Source organism: Hyaena hyaena, unplaced genomic scaffold (assembly GCF_003009895.1).
Source record: "Hyaena hyaena isolate Hyena2069 unplaced genomic scaffold, ASM300989v1 scaffold_454, whole genome shotgun sequence".
NCBI lineage: Eukaryota > Metazoa > Chordata > Mammalia > Carnivora > Hyaenidae > Hyaena > Hyaena hyaena.
The window spans coordinates 755,376-770,835 of record NW_024081086.1 but is presented as its reverse complement, the minus strand read 5'-3'; the positions used below and the strand labels follow the sequence as shown (position 1 = coordinate 770,835).

Here is a 15,460-nt window from a genome sequence, read left to right as displayed (position 1 = left end):
ACTGAGCCACCCAGGCACCCCATTTGGACCATTCTTAAGTGTACAGTTCTGTGGAATTAATTATAGTCACAATGTTGTGCAACTATCACCAAGTATATTTGAATTTTTAAATAATTAACGTGCGAAACATTTTAACTCTGGCACTCTTTAAAAGAATTCACAAAACCTTAAAACTATTCACAAGTTAATTATTTTTAAAACAAAGTTAAGTGCAATAAAATGCTTATGTAAGGATGTTGGTGAAATCAACAAAGCATTCTTCAAAAGATTCATGGGGGAAATGTATAAATGTTAGCAATCCACATGTAAGCTTTAGGTTATTTTCAGGATAAAAAAAAAAAAAAAAAGAAAAATATGCAACTCCTGAGGGCAATAGGATTTTTCCATGGAAATATTTTATTATTTTCTGTCACAACAGGTGTAGGAATCTTTGTGTCTCCTAAAGGGGTACTAAAATATTCTTCACTGAACATAGCTGTCTCCCTGAGTATTTGGGCTGCTTGTGCTCTTCTGACTCTCATCGTCGCTCTCAGTCTTGCAGAGCTGGGGACCACCTTCCCTAGAAGTGGAGCCCCTTACTATTTCCTTAAAAGATCTCTTGGATCCTCTGTTGCTTTCCTCAGTCTTTGGATCAAACTTTTTGTTTATCCCTTAGGAATAGCTACACAAAGCTTGATAATATCTTCCTATATAATTCAGCCTTTCTATACCAGATGCCCAGCTCCAGAGCTACCAAAGAAATGTTTAGCTTTGGCTATTTTGTGGTCACTGGGACTTCTAAATACTCGAGGCATGCTAACAGTGGCTTGGTTTCAAACTATCAGTGTTTTGGTGAAAATCACTGTCCTCTGCTTCATTTCCCTTACTGGGATTGTACTGTTAGGGATTGGGAAAAAGGAGAATGTGGCCAGGTTTGAGAACGCTTTCGACGCTGAACTTCCTGGTGCCTCACAGATTGCAGAAGCCTTACTCCAAGGATTGTTTGCATATTCTGGTACATCAATCCTGATCAACATAGCAGGTAAATCCATCTCTGAAATCCTTTTGTAGCAGGCATAAAATTTTGTCTACAATTCTATAGAGAAAGATATAGCCGATCTGTTTGGTTTTTAGAATTCAATTTGATTTTCTCTGGACTAGTTGGATTTATCACACTTTGGTCATCGTTAAATCTCGTAATGCTAAAGAATACTAAGAATACTAAAATGTGGAATTTAGTATTCTTCAGGTCATGTCCCTTATTCAAAACTTGGGAAGTTATAAAGTTTTCAAAAGAAAAGTAAGATCACTCTTATGCTTTACTACATTTTATTCTAGCATTTTTCAAGACATTTTGAATTATATATCAGTTATGTAAAAAATACATTAATACATACTTGGCAACCAAAAAGAATGAAGTCTTTCCATTTGCAACTACATGGACGGAACTAGAAGTTATTATGTTAAGTGAAATTAGTAAGTCAGAGAAAGATAAATATCATATGACTACACTCATATGAGGACTTTAATATACAAAACAGATAAACATAAAAGAAGGGAAGGGAAGCAAAAATAATACAAAAACAGGGAGAGGGGACAAAAACATAAGAGACTCTTAAATATGGAGAACAAACAGAGGGTTACTGGAGGGGTTGTGGGAGGGGGGATGAGCTAAATGGGTGAAGGGCATTAAGGAATCTATTATTGAAATCATTGTTTCACTATATGCTAACTAACTTGAATGTAAATTTTAAAAATAAATTAAATAAAAATTTAAAAATAAATGAATAAGTGAAAAAGAAATACATTAATACAATCCATTTGTAAAAAATAAGACTATCACAGATTTTGTATATATAGACATACATATATTATAATACATATAAATATATGTATGTGTGTATATATATATATACACACATACATATATACATAAATATATGTATGTATGTATATATATATATACATACCCTACCAGCATTATTAAATGCCACATCCTAATTTTGATTCCATGATATGTCTCAGAGATCTTTCTATATTAGTTCTTAGTGATCTAACACATTTTTTAACTGCTGCACATAACATTCTTCAGGATGGCTCTTCCACACTTTCACATTAGTGGGTATTTAAAATTCTTCTAATTTTTCACAAATACGAGGAGTGTTGTAATGACCATGCTTCCCTGTGCATATGCACTATAAGGCCATGTTGCCCCTGCAATGCTATGATACCAAGAGAATTTAGTAATAGCTGCATAGCACCCTAGAGTAAACAAAAGAATTAAATAGAAAACAATTCATGATATTTCATTTGCATTATAAAATTATAAGAATATAAAATATTAAAGAATATATTAAATAGTGAAGTTGTATAAAACTTCCAAACAAAATCTTTGCAACAATTTCAATAAGCAACCTGAACTTGGGGCACCTGGGTGGCTCAGTCTATTAAGTGTCTGGTCATGATCTTGCCATTGCAGAGTTCAAGCCCCACATCAGGCTCTGTGCTGACAGCTCAGAGCATGGAGCCTGTTTCAGACTCTGTGACTCCTTCCTTCTCTGCCCCTTCTCTGCTCACATTCTGTCTATGTCTCTCTCTCTCATAAAAATAAATAAACATTAAAAAAATTTTTTAAACTTGAGCTAGCTCCCCTACATGTAACACTACTAATATAGATTTTATGCTTAAAATATCTTTTATATTTTATCAAAACTTTGAATGATGATTTCTTAGAAGTCCTGATTCTCAAATTATTGAAATCAGTGATATTCCTTGATTCTTAAGGCACTTGTTCTCTCATGTAGATTATTAAAACTTCAGATAATTTTAAAGGATTTAATCATTTTTCTCTTTTAGTAATTGACAAAGGTAATGTTTTCATTTCCAGCAGTAAAAGTAGTGAACTTTTAAATCAATATCAAGGTTTTCCAAATAGTGATAAGGCTTTAATTTATCTAGCACAAATGAATTGTTACAGCAATCATCTTGCAGCTAGCTTGGACATTTAAAAAGCACATGAGTCAAAAATGAAAATACTGGACATATGTGAAGGCAGAGTTTCATGGGTCATCGGCTGGATCTACATCCTTCAGGGGCCACCGAGTTACCCCACTCCCTCAGTCATGTTGGGCTGTGAGCCATGGTCTTTGGACAACTGAAACCAATTTCCTCCAGCAGTTTTTAAAATGCTCTTTTCTACAGTGGGCAGTTATGGGTTTTATAAAAGTAAATACCCAGATATTAGTGTCTGTCTAAGGTAGAGCATCTCACTGGAGCAAGCAGAAAGGTTCTTGATAGTAATCATCACCTGAAGATACAGCATAATGCAGCTTTAGACCCAATTTAGGATCTGTTTGGCCCACTCATCCTCCCTGATTTGATTTGTTATCAAAACAAACTAAGCCTTTAATTAAGGACGAGCATCCCATACCTAGCACTGGTAATGAAATGTGAGTGACTTCAGATCGATATGGTGTTTGAAAGGTCTAGTGAAATTTTCTGGCTGGCTACCATTATCCACTTTGTTAACTTTACTTGTAAGTCTACAACACCAAATTTATACATCTGTTGTCTTGTGTACCAAAATGGGGTGATCCTTGTGATAAGAAAGGAACCCTCATGCATTGTTGGTGGGAATGTAAGCTGGTGCAGCCACTGTGGAAGACGGATTGGAGGTTCCTCAAAAAATAAAAAAAGAACTACCCTATGATCTAGTAATCCCACTTTCCACTACTGGGTATTTATCCAAAGAATTTGAAAACACTAATTCAAAAAGATATATGCATCCCTATGTCTCTTGCAGAATTATTTGCAATAGCCAAATTATAGAAGCGGTTCAAGTGTCCACCAATAGATGAATAGATAAAGAATATGTGGTATATATACACAATCGAATATTACTCTGCCTTAAATTGAATGAAACCTTTCTGTTTGCAACAACATGAGTGAATCTAGGGGGTATAATGCTAAATGAAATAAGTCAGAGAAACAAATACCACATGATTTCACTCCAATGTGGAATATAAGAAACAAAACAAATGAACAAATAAAAAAAAGAGACAAATCAAAAAAACAGACTCTTAACTATAGAGAACAAATTGATGGTTACCAAAGTGGAAGTGGGTAGCTGGACAGGTAAAATAGGTGAAAGGGAAGAAGAGTACACTTATCTTTATCAGCACTGGGTAATGTATAAAACCATTGAATCTGTACACCCAAAACTAATATAACACTGCATGTTAACTATACTGGAGTTAAAATTTAAAAATAAAAAAAAATCTTAAATAAGTAAACAAGGATTTTCAAATAGAAGAATGGTGTAATCCTGGCTAGAAAGAACTGCTTCTCTCAAGTTTGGTCTTCAGATCTTCTGATCTGTCATATTCCTGACCAAGTATAAACAGAGTAGACAGCTTGTATCCAGATGCTTATGCTAGCGCCTCCTAAAGGGACAACACTGAACCCCAAGCACCACAGTACATCCTTTACATTTACTTCTGAAATAAGGAATTACATTGTATCTCAAAACCATTAGTGCATCCATCTCAGTAGCAGGTCTGACAAAATTAAAATGAGTCTTGAGTGACATAGACAAATGTCAGGAACTGAGTTCTGACACTCAACAGCAAAAGAGTAAAAGTCCTCTGCTTCCATAACATGATTTGTGTGACTCTTGCAAGGCAGCATCGGGGAAGATAGCCTGGCATGCTGTCTAGAAAATCAGGGTCACTTGAAACATTAATCTTCACAGCAATTTAAAGAAACCCTCTGATTTCATAATCTTCCCAAAATTCCCACTGCACTAAGGAAACTTAGGAGATAAATGCAGTGTTGGCTGACCCTCAGAGGAAGTTGCATTAATAATGGCACCACCAGCTTAGTTTGCATCCACCTCTCAGCCAAAGATCTGAAGAACAAATCTAGGATAACTTTTAAAAAGGCCAGTTCCCCAGATCTCTGAGGAAGGTTTCAGAGAACAAGCGGTAACTTTGGGCCTGAGCTAGAAATGTACATGGGGGTTGGGGGGTTGGCCCATTGGACAAAATGTTCCCCTCACTCTATGGGGACCCTAAGCAGGAGAGTCTAAGCAGGGAGGGCACCCCACAGGCTGCTCTTGTCCTGTGATTGGAGATCAGAGGATGTGGCCTTAGTCTGTACGTAAGACAGAAATATGATAGAACACACAAACTAAGAGTCCACTGCTTCCATGGACACATTGAAAACTTGGTAATACTCCCTGGTCTTAAGAATGTGACCAAAGTTGGGACATGTTAGGGACAAAAGAAAATTTCCACATTAAAATCAAACAAGTTGTAAGAGACAGTATTCCCAAAGGAATCTTTTACTGTCCATTTGAACAGTGGTGGGAAAAGAGTAAGATGAGAAAGCATTAATTTGGTACAAGTTAAAACTTTTTTTATCTTTTACTCTCTCTTTCTATAAGAAAATAAAATATTAGTGTTAATGTGAAATTTTATAGTTTCATAAAGTGACAGTTAAAATTATTAGTCACTTTATGGGCACCTGGTTGGCTCAGTCGATGAAATGTCCGACTTGGCTTCAGGTCATGATCTCATAGTTCATGGGTTCAAGCCTCGAGTTGGGCTCTGTGTTGACCACTGGGAGCCTAGAGCCTGCTTCGGATTCTCTGTCTCCCTCTCTCTCTGCCCCTCCTCGGCTCGTGCTCTGTCTCTCTCTGTCTCTCAAAAGTCAATTAACGTTAAAAAAATTTTTTTAAATATTAGTCTATTTATGGCATAAATTCAGAATAACAATTTTTTACAAAATAGTACAAAATGGTGAGAAATCTAAGCTTTTAGGTGAAATTTGTGCAGAACTAATGTAGAATCAGTCCACGCAGATAAGGAAGCAACAGATCCATGAACAATACTTTCTCTTCCTTTTTATTACAAAGAACTCTTCAAAAGTCCCACAATACTACTTTCTTTTCTGATAACTTTATTTGTATTTTTTAGGAGAGATAAAAAATCCCGGTGAGAATATTCCCAAAGCTCTGATTACCGTTCTTCCCATGGTGGCTGTTGTTTACATATTCGTGAATATATCCTACCTGGCAGTTTTGACCCCTCAGGAAATCATCTCTGCAGGTATGAATGTGTCTAGACAAAGAGAAACCAGTAATTACCAGGACTATTGAGAGCCCTACTCTCAATAAACCCAGGTTCCTGTATACTGTAGAAATGTTTAGTACACCCCTAAGAATATAAACACGATGTATTCATGCTTTGGCTTTTATGAGGAAAGGAAAAATAATCATCTAAATGATCTATAAAGAAGGGCATGTGCTAAGAAAAAGATCTAAGGATAGTAGAATATGAAAAGCAAGAATTAGAAAAAGAAAGAGAAGGAGGAGAGGGCCACAGAGGAGAAAGGGTAGAGATAAAGAAAAACAAGAGCAAGCACAGCAAGAAAGCAAAGAAGAGATACTTTGTTAGAAGAATTTTCACCCTTTAGGGTACACCCAGATACATATCCTCAAAATAACTGGAATAGGCAGTACTGCCTTCATTTTGTAGACAGGGAAACTAGCTCAGGGAACTTAAGAAATGGACCAAGATCCAAAACTGGGTCTCGGTCATGCTCTTCTCATGACGCAAGAACGTGTCTGGTCCAGGTTACTGAAGGTAATGGGGTGTAATGCGGACAGCAAGTTGCAAGATCTGACCATCAAAAAAATACTCTTCCCAATTCCTCTAAGTATGGTGCTCACAGTTACATTCCTGGTAACTGACAGACTCAAACCCAGGTGGGCCAACTCCAAATCCCACACTAAAATGCCTCAATTTACAAACAAACCAAATCAAAGCCCTGCATCACTGCCACTAGCATGGCTTATTATCAGTGTAAGTAATAGTAGGTAGATACATTCATATATATCAGATAATAAGTTATATTAAAACAAATAATTATATAAGAGACACCCATAGATGTGACTAAACAGAGATAGAACAAAAGGTTAGTAGTAAATCGTGTCATCTGAATGATAAAAATTACAGTTTTTACTTCTTTTTTTATATTGTTCATATTTTCCATGATTGGCATATTGTGCTTGAGATCTGCAAAATACCATTTTTCAAATGCCAAGTCATATTTACACGGAATCAAGTGGCAAGCTTTTATGAAAACACCAAGCCTTTAAGAAATTGCTAAATTACATTCAATTTACTTTAAAATGGCAGAGTAGTATTTGAAATATATTAGAAAAATTCCATCAAACTTTAATTAAAAACCGATAGTTACTCCTGAAAGAAGTTATCTAGAAAGTTCATTTACTGAAACAACTCACTCTTTAAATATTCTAGATAAAGTCCAAGTAATACACCAATAAAAACATAAACAACAAAAATACTGTATAGACAGACAGGCACAGAGGTATCTGATCGTGTACAAATAGAGTGTGTGTGGTTTGGGAGGAGCTTGACGAGAGCCAACACACTGGGACACTCGGGTAACTAGAATTCCCCTGTGGTGGAGGAGTTTGCAAAGCAGAAGTCACAAAGAGGACTGGTCTGATGTGCAAAGTCTTTACAAAATAAGAAGATTTGAAAAATAAGAAGATTTGAAATTTATTTTGAAAAAAAAACCTATACAAGTTTCAAAAAGTCAAAAGGTGGCTTTATGCATCTTCTCTGACACTAGTACAAAAATGTTATGTTGCTTCTAAAAGGAGAATATAGGGGCATCTGGGTGGCTCAGTCGGTTAAGCATCTGACTCCTGATTTTGGCTCAGGTCATGATCTCATGGTTCATGAGTTCAAGCCCCCCATCAGACTCTGCTGACAGCGGTTAGAGCCTGCTTGGGGTTCTCTCGCTCTCCCTCTGTCTGCCCCTCCTCTCATTCTCTCTCTCTCTCTCTCTCAAAATAAAAAAAAAAATAAACATTAAAAAAATAAGTAAAAATAAAATACAATTTTTTAAATGCTACATTAAAAACAAATGAAAGGAAAATATAAAATTAAATGTTTATTTCTTTATTTTGAGAGGAAGAGACAGAGAGAGAGTGGGGAGGATGGGCAAAGAGAGAGGGATAGCTAGAGAATCCCAAGCAGGCTCCACACTGTCAGTGTAAAGCCTTATGCAGGGCTTGAACTCACTCACTATGAGATGATGACCTGAGCCAAGTCAGATGCTTACCTGACTGAGCCACCCAAATGCCCCAAGAAAATATAAATTTTTTAAAGTTTATTTATTTTTTTAACAGTGACAGCACACACACACAGAGCGAGGGAGAGAGAGAGAATCCCAAGCAGACTCCGCACTGTCAGCACAGATCCCGATGCAGGGCTTTAATCCACAAACTGTGAGATCATTTCCTGAGATGATGATCAACCATCTAAGCCACCCAGACATCCCTAAATTTTAATAAGTTAATAATAACATGTTATTATTACACCCTCTCACAATTTGGTCTTACAGGAATACAGCAGTAACACTAAAGGAGATTTTTTTTAACTATTAAAATGAGGTACAGAACTGTAATTTGACTTACACCAACTTCCAAACTAGTCAGCAAGTCCTGTAAACTCTACCCCATTAAGAGCTCATTGGGTATTTTCCCCCTCTGCGTGCCCACTCAGACCCTCACTTTTATCATCTGAGCTACAGCAACATCCTCTTAATTTATACACTCACTTCTAATCTCCTAATCCAGCATCCACTCAGTCTCTAAAGCTAATATTATAAAACATAAATCTAATCATGTTACTCTCCTGCTTAAACACTCTTCTGTCTTGTGTCCTGCTGCAACCATCCCATCACCACCAAATACACCAAATACCAACTTCTAAACTGACCACTGAAGGTTCTCCAGGATCTGAGTCAAGCCTAACTTTCTGTTAGGTGTGTACACACACCCTCACCACATATCATCCTTTCTTTTTTTTAATTTTTTAAAATGTTTTATTTATTTCTGAGAGAGAGATAGAGACAGCATGAGGAGGGGAGGGTCAGAGAGAGAGAGGGAGACACAGAATCTGAAACAGGCTCCAGGCTCTGAGGTAGCTGTCAGCACAGAGCCCGCCACAGGGCTTGAACTCACAAACCCGTGAAATCATGACCTGAGCTGAAGTCAGACGCTTAACCGACTGAGCCACCTAGGCACCCATTATCCTTTCTAAACAACTTACCATTTCCAGGTTAGACACTACTATCACTGCCTCCTTCACAATGCCACCTCACCAGCCTGACTTAGATACCTACCTTCTGACTGATGTCACACTCATAAGATTGATTCTAAACTCAATATCCTTTGAGCCCTCACAAGTTCCTCCTAAGTCTCAAGCTTACCTTAGAAACTTTGAAATGTAATTTATTTATTTATTTTTTTTTACAAATAGTTTATTGTCAAATTAGTTTCCACATAACACTCAGTGCTCATCCCCACAAGTGTCCTCCTCCATGCCCATCCCCTCCTCCCCCCCACATCCATCAGTCCTCAGTTTTTGTCAGCATTCAAGAGTCTCTCATGGTTTGCCTCTCTCCCTTTCCCCCACCATTTCCGCCCTTCTTCTCCCCCTTGTTCCTCCGTCAAGTTCCTCCTAATCCTCCTATACGTGCAAACATATGATATTTGTCCTTCTCTGCCTGACTTATTTCGCTCAGCATAACACCCTCAAGGTCCATCCATGTGGCTACACATGGCCAGATTTCATTGTTTCTCATTGCCATGTAGTATTCCATGGTATAGATAAACCACATCTTCTTGATCCATTCGTCTGTTGATGGACACTTAGGCTCTTTCCATGTTTTAGCTATTGTGGAGAGTGCTGCTATGAACATTGGGGTACATGTGCTCCTATGCCTCAGCATTTGAAATGTAATTTAAAATCATGAAATGAAGTATAGTGAATAAACTTAGAATATAATTGCAATCATCTCTCTAAATTTTAGGATTGTTAACATTATTAATGTTAAATTAATTAATGCTTAATTAATTTAATTAATTAAAATTTAGACAATTTTAGGATAGAAATACCTATAGAAACAAAGCTTAATGCTTTCAATTTTCCAAAGAAATTATTAGAGGCCAAACTGTAAATGTCAAAGCACTTGCAGTTGAAAAAAGGAAAAGATCTAAACCATCAATTCATCAAATTATCAATGAAAGAGACCAGTACATCACTGGTAGTAAAGATAATGCAATCGTGTCATATAATTTTGAGCTCCACTTTAATTGTAATCAATGGCCAATAATTTTGGAGAAATTTTGCAGCATAATTGATGCTGTCACAACATAATTTCTTATGTTTCTAGTATCAGTTATTTGTCTTAGCTAAATGCCTATATTTACCCCCATTGAAAATCTTTTCTATTCTTATTTTTATTTTGTGACTATTTGTGACTATCACTTATCTACTGTTGCCAAACAAGCCTCCCCCAAATGTATTGGTTTACAACCACCACGTATTTGGTTCACAATTCTACAAGTTGGCAACTTATGCTGAGTTCAGCTCGGCAGTTCTGGTTCTCTGTTGGAGACATACATGTGTCTGCAGTCCTCTGCAGTTTGGGTAAGCAGCTTTATTGAGGTTGGCCATGATTCCCTATTTCTTTGGGGACTCAGCTTGTAGGTTAGTTTGAGTCCTTGGAGAAGCAAATGCCAAGAAAGAATTAAATGTGCAAGGAATTTAGTAAGAGAAATGCTTGTGTTAGAGAAACCAAGAAGGAAGTCAAGTAAGGCTGGGAGAGCCATAGGACCACAATGCGAGTGTGAACCAGAGTGAAGAAGAAAAAGAGGGAAAGATAGGTAAAAACATCCTAGACTGAAATGCAGTACAGGAAAGGTTTGGCACATCTGCCAGGGAGCCCTTTAGCCAAAGTTAGCCATCAGATAAATGAGTCCTTCTTAGTGTCTCTACCTCACAGATATTAGCTGGGAACAACCTGTGGGTGCATGGCTTTCATAGAAATGCCACAATGGATTTCATTGTGTGGTAGCCGGGGCCCTATGTCAGTTATGCTCCCTGTATTTGGAAGTCTATAAGATGCATTTTCAGGCTCCAGAATTACTATGGTTTGTCTCTGACAGACTAGGTTGAGCTTGTTCACATGGTAGCTAAATAAGGTTCCAAGACAGCAAGCAACACTCTGTGATAGTTCTCAAGTTATAGGCTCAGAGCCGGCAAACTACTACTTCTAATGCATTCTCCTGGCCACAGTAGACCACAGGCCAGACCATATTCAAGAATTGATAAAGAAACTCCCTTTCAGAATGAGGGGTCAAGTCAGATTACAAAGAGGACAGTTGCAAGAAGAAGTGAAGAATTTTTGCCATATTTGCAAACAAGCAAAAATGACTGACTTTTTTGAATTTTTTTTCAGATGCTGTTGCTGTCACCTGGATGGACAAAGTCATCCCTTCCATGCAATGGGTCATTTCCTTTGGGATTTCAACTTCGATAGTTAGCAACATATGTAGCACAGTGCTTTCAGCATCAAGGCTATTCTACACAGCAAGCCAAGAAGGACAACTGCCCTTGATCTTCTCCATGCTTAATAACTACTTCAGTCCAACTGTTGCTATCACCCAGATAATCATTTTAGCTTCTTGTCTTATTATATCCTCAGATTTAATCCATTTAATAAAATATTCAGCATTAGCAACCTGGGTTTTAAGAGGGCTATATATGATAGGTTTACTTAAACTAAGGTACCAGGACCCCAATCTACCTAGACCTTATAAGGTAAATCAATATAAAAATATTAATATTAGCTTTCTACTCTCTTTCTAGAAATATATTTCTTTAACCTTTAGGGGATGCTTCTAATCAATAATGAGTCCAATTTATTAAACATCTGATCTGGATCTCTATGTTCCAGTTTATTGATGTATAATTGGCTATATGAGCTACTTTTGGCTTGATTTTTATTGAGTAAAAGGTCAAAATTGATTCTCCATAAGGAAGATAGTTACCAGTTTTGTTATCTTCCAGGAATGAGACAGTAATGTTTTGGGGGTTTTTTTTGGGGGGGGGAATATTGGCCCAATTCAAAATCGTCTCTTCAATGCACAACCCAACATAGGTGATATGGCATTCCATTCTTAATTATATCCTTGATAGAGTCTTCATTTTCTACAATAAGATCAATAAGATGTTAATCTAAGCCTCAGTTTAGATAATTACAAATATTGTGAACCTGAACTTGCAAGATAAAATCACTACCTCCTAGCTAATGTCCATAAGGCTCCTAGAGTATCTTTATGCAAAATATACAAAAACATCCCTTCCACTAGGCAGACATAGCTCCATGCCCAGGCACAGCCTAGTGAAAAAAGCACAAGCTAGATATCAGCCCCACACTGCTCCCTCAGATGGGAGCACTTGTGTACATAGTGACTACTCAAACAATCATATACATCAGAAATAAAATTAGACTCATTTGAAAGACTATTCTGACAATACTGTAGAAAGTGAATTAGAAGGAAGCATGAGTAGAGGCACCTGAGTGGATCAGTTGGTTAAGCATCCAAGTCTTGATCTTGGGGTTGTGAGGTCAAGCCCCAGGTTAAAAAACGAATTAATTAATTAAAAAGGAGGCATGAGTAGATTCAGGCCAAAAAGTCTCCAGAGGTTCACTTAGTCACCCTGTTTATCTAAAGAGAATTCTAAAACTTAAAGATTAAGTAAATTACTCTAGCTAAAAGAAGGAGGGCTGGAATTTAAACTAGACAGTTGATTCCAGAGCCCATATTGTTGTTACATTTATTAAAAGAAGGCTGGTGAATATTTTATTCTGTAAAGGACCTACTAAGGAAATTTTTTCTGATCTTAGCACCAAGAATACTTGGGCCTCTCCTATATAAATGATTTCCTTATACCTTATGATGGCCTGCTTTCAAAATCTATATAGGGCTTTCTGGCATGCATTTTGTGAAAGAAATTTATTATTTATCTATGTTTATTTCCTTCTTTCTTATTTTCATTTATTTTGTTTTGGTGTAATGTAAGATGTACCTTGCTATAATGTAAATCCTAAGAGGTTTCAAATAGTGTTTGTTTCATTCTTTAACAGTATCATAAATATAATCAAAATGACCCCTTTAAGATACTTACTGGCTGTAGAGATTGTGTAGAAAGTAAAATGGGAGTCCCATATTTCATGACAGTGACCATCATAACCAATTGAATGTGCTTTTTAAAATTTGAATTCCCAGACTCCTCCTTGGGAATTCTAATTCAGTCAGTGTCAATTGGGACCTATGAGTCTATGTTTTTATCAATTATCTTGGGGGTTCTTATGCAGAGAAGTCCACCAACTGACCATATTTTAAGATACTCTAGTCTAGACAATCTTCAATATCTTCCCATCAAATGGCTCCCTCTTTAGCCATTCCTCCTGTTGAAAAAAGTGAATGAAAATATCTTGGATTTGAGGCAACAAATATGCAGTAACTATCTGTTATGTTTCAGGTACTCTTCTAGGAAGTTCAGAGAAATAAAAATGAATCTTTCAATCAAGAAACTTATTAGCCTCTCCTATAGAAGTGTAAGAAATGTATACAAATCACTGTTCTAAAACTAATTAAGAAATGTCATTTTGTTGGGGCATCTGGCTGGCTCAGTTGGTTGAGCATATTACTCTTGATCTCAGGGTTATAAGTTTGAGCCCCTATTGGATGTAAAGATTACTTAAAAATAAAATCTTAAAAAAATTTTTTTTTCTTAAGAAACGCCATTTTGTTGATCATGTTCTACTGAAGTGCTTTGTATACAATTCTCACAAAGACTTCAGCATTAGGTAAAAGACCAGCTTTAGATAAAACCTCATTTTGCAGGTGGGTTGGAGATGACCCTTTTTTTCCCCAACATTCAGACTTTATATTTAATGGCAACAACACACATATTTCAGGGATATTTTATTACAAAGCTCTGAACACATTTATCTTGTAGCACCTGCCAGCCCACCATGTAGCTTCCTTCAGTTGAGACAGGCTGTAGGACCCCAAGGGTCTCACCGTGTAGTGACAGCAACCTTGGACTGCAGGACTGGCAGTTAGGGGGCTCCTTCTGCAAATAGGTCTGAGGACCAGATCAATTAAGTAGCCCAAAGTAATATAGCTGAACAGTGGCGCTAAGCTCCCTGGAGAGGAATCTTCTTTATCTCTCCTAAATACCTCTGCGTCCCTAGCATGGCAAATGGCACATAGGAATTCAGTAGATAGTTCTTGAAGGAATGAACAATTAAGACAGCAGAACTTGCATTTCCAACCAGACTTTTCTGATTCCAACATTTCTGCTGTTTTTATGATGTAATAGTGCTGCTCTAAGAAAAATTGGTACGTGCCCAAAGTATTATAACCAAATATTACAGTTATGCCAAATTCCCAAAACTAAGAATGTTCCAGTGACTAATACTAGAATGGCATAGTTAATTTTTTATTTTTGACAGTGATTTCTTATAATGTATCTTTTTTCCTACGCTTGAAAATAAAGCACTTATTTTAGTAAATAAATTGACAATATCTGAAGAATAGAGTAGGCATTCATAAAAACTATAGAATAAATATAAATAAATACTGTTCCACTTTTTACACTCATTTAGTCTGCCATTGATGTACTATATGATACTGAAACTGTCTCTTTAAATATATTTGAAAATATATTTGCAGTTTTCTCCCTGACAGTTTCAAACCTTTGTTCCAAACAGAATGAGGATGTTCTTATATTGTTTATAGAAATTTTGAACTTTTGAGGAAAAAGTCACCATTAATCTTAATTTTTTTTTTTTTTTTACTTTCAGGTGCGTTTGCCATTTATATTTGGATCGATAGCTATATCTTTGTTTCTACTTTTGACACCAATGATTCAGTCTCCTAAAGTAGAGTATATCTATGGGTTTATCTTTATTTTCAGTGGACTATTGTGTTACTGGCTTCATGTTCACCTTAATCAATGTTCTGGTTTTTTTGACAAAATCACTTGTTATTTACAATTATTATTTACTGTTTCACCACCTGAAGACAAAGATGAAGAGGTTTCAACAGGAAAAAAACATCTTGAAGAAATATTTTTGTAAATAAGCACCCCTAAATCTGTAAATGGTTAATGAAGGAGCACATTTAATCTTTGCTTTAAAATGTATATACTTGGGGCTCCTGGGTGGTTCAGTTGGTTAAGCATCTGACTCTTGATTTCTGCTTAGGTCATGATCTCATGGTTTGTGACATTGAGCCCCATGTCAGACTCTGTGCTGACAGCAGGGAGCCTACTTTTTTTTTTTTTTTTTTATGTTTTATTTATTTCTGAGAGAGAGAGAAACAGCGTGAACAGTGGAGGGTCAGAGAGAGAGGGAGACACAATCTGAAACATGTGCTGACAGCAGGGAGCCTGCTTTTAATCTATGAATTATATTAGATTTAATGTTTATTTATTTTTGAGAGAGAGAGAGAGACAGAGCGTGAGTAGGGGAGGGGGAGAGAGATAGGGAGACAGAATTGGAAGCAGGCCCCAGGTTTCTAGCT

At 36.6% G+C, this 15,460-nt stretch overlaps 1 protein-coding gene across 1 annotated transcript; it reads left to right on the top strand.

Moving 5' to 3' along the window:
- The first annotated feature begins 354 nt into the window (after positions 1–354).
- On the top strand, positions 355–15,015 carry LOC120246137 (solute carrier family 7 member 13-like). The gene is made up of 4 exons (XM_039253474.1): positions 355–1,021; positions 5,955–6,086; positions 11,320–11,681; positions 14,740–15,015. Exons 1-4 carry the CDS (start codon positions 355–357, stop codon positions 15,013–15,015), a joined length of 1,437 nt encoding a protein of 478 aa, XP_039109405.1.
- The last annotated feature ends 445 nt before the right edge of the window (positions 15,016–15,460 follow it).

Excerpts from the sequence above, each read along its gene's own strand:
- LOC120246137 (XM_039253474.1), top strand. The coding sequence starts at position 355 with ATGCAACTCCTGAGGGCAATAGGATTTTTCCATGGAAATATTTTATTA. Across the intron at positions 6,087-11,319 it reads TCAGGAAATCATCTCTGCAG|ATGCTGTTGCTGTCACCTGG; the intron begins GTATGAATGTGT and ends ATTTTTTTTCAG. Across the intron at positions 11,682-14,739 it reads ATCTACCTAGACCTTATAAG|GTGCGTTTGCCATTTATATT; the intron begins GTAAATCAATAT and ends TTTTACTTTCAG.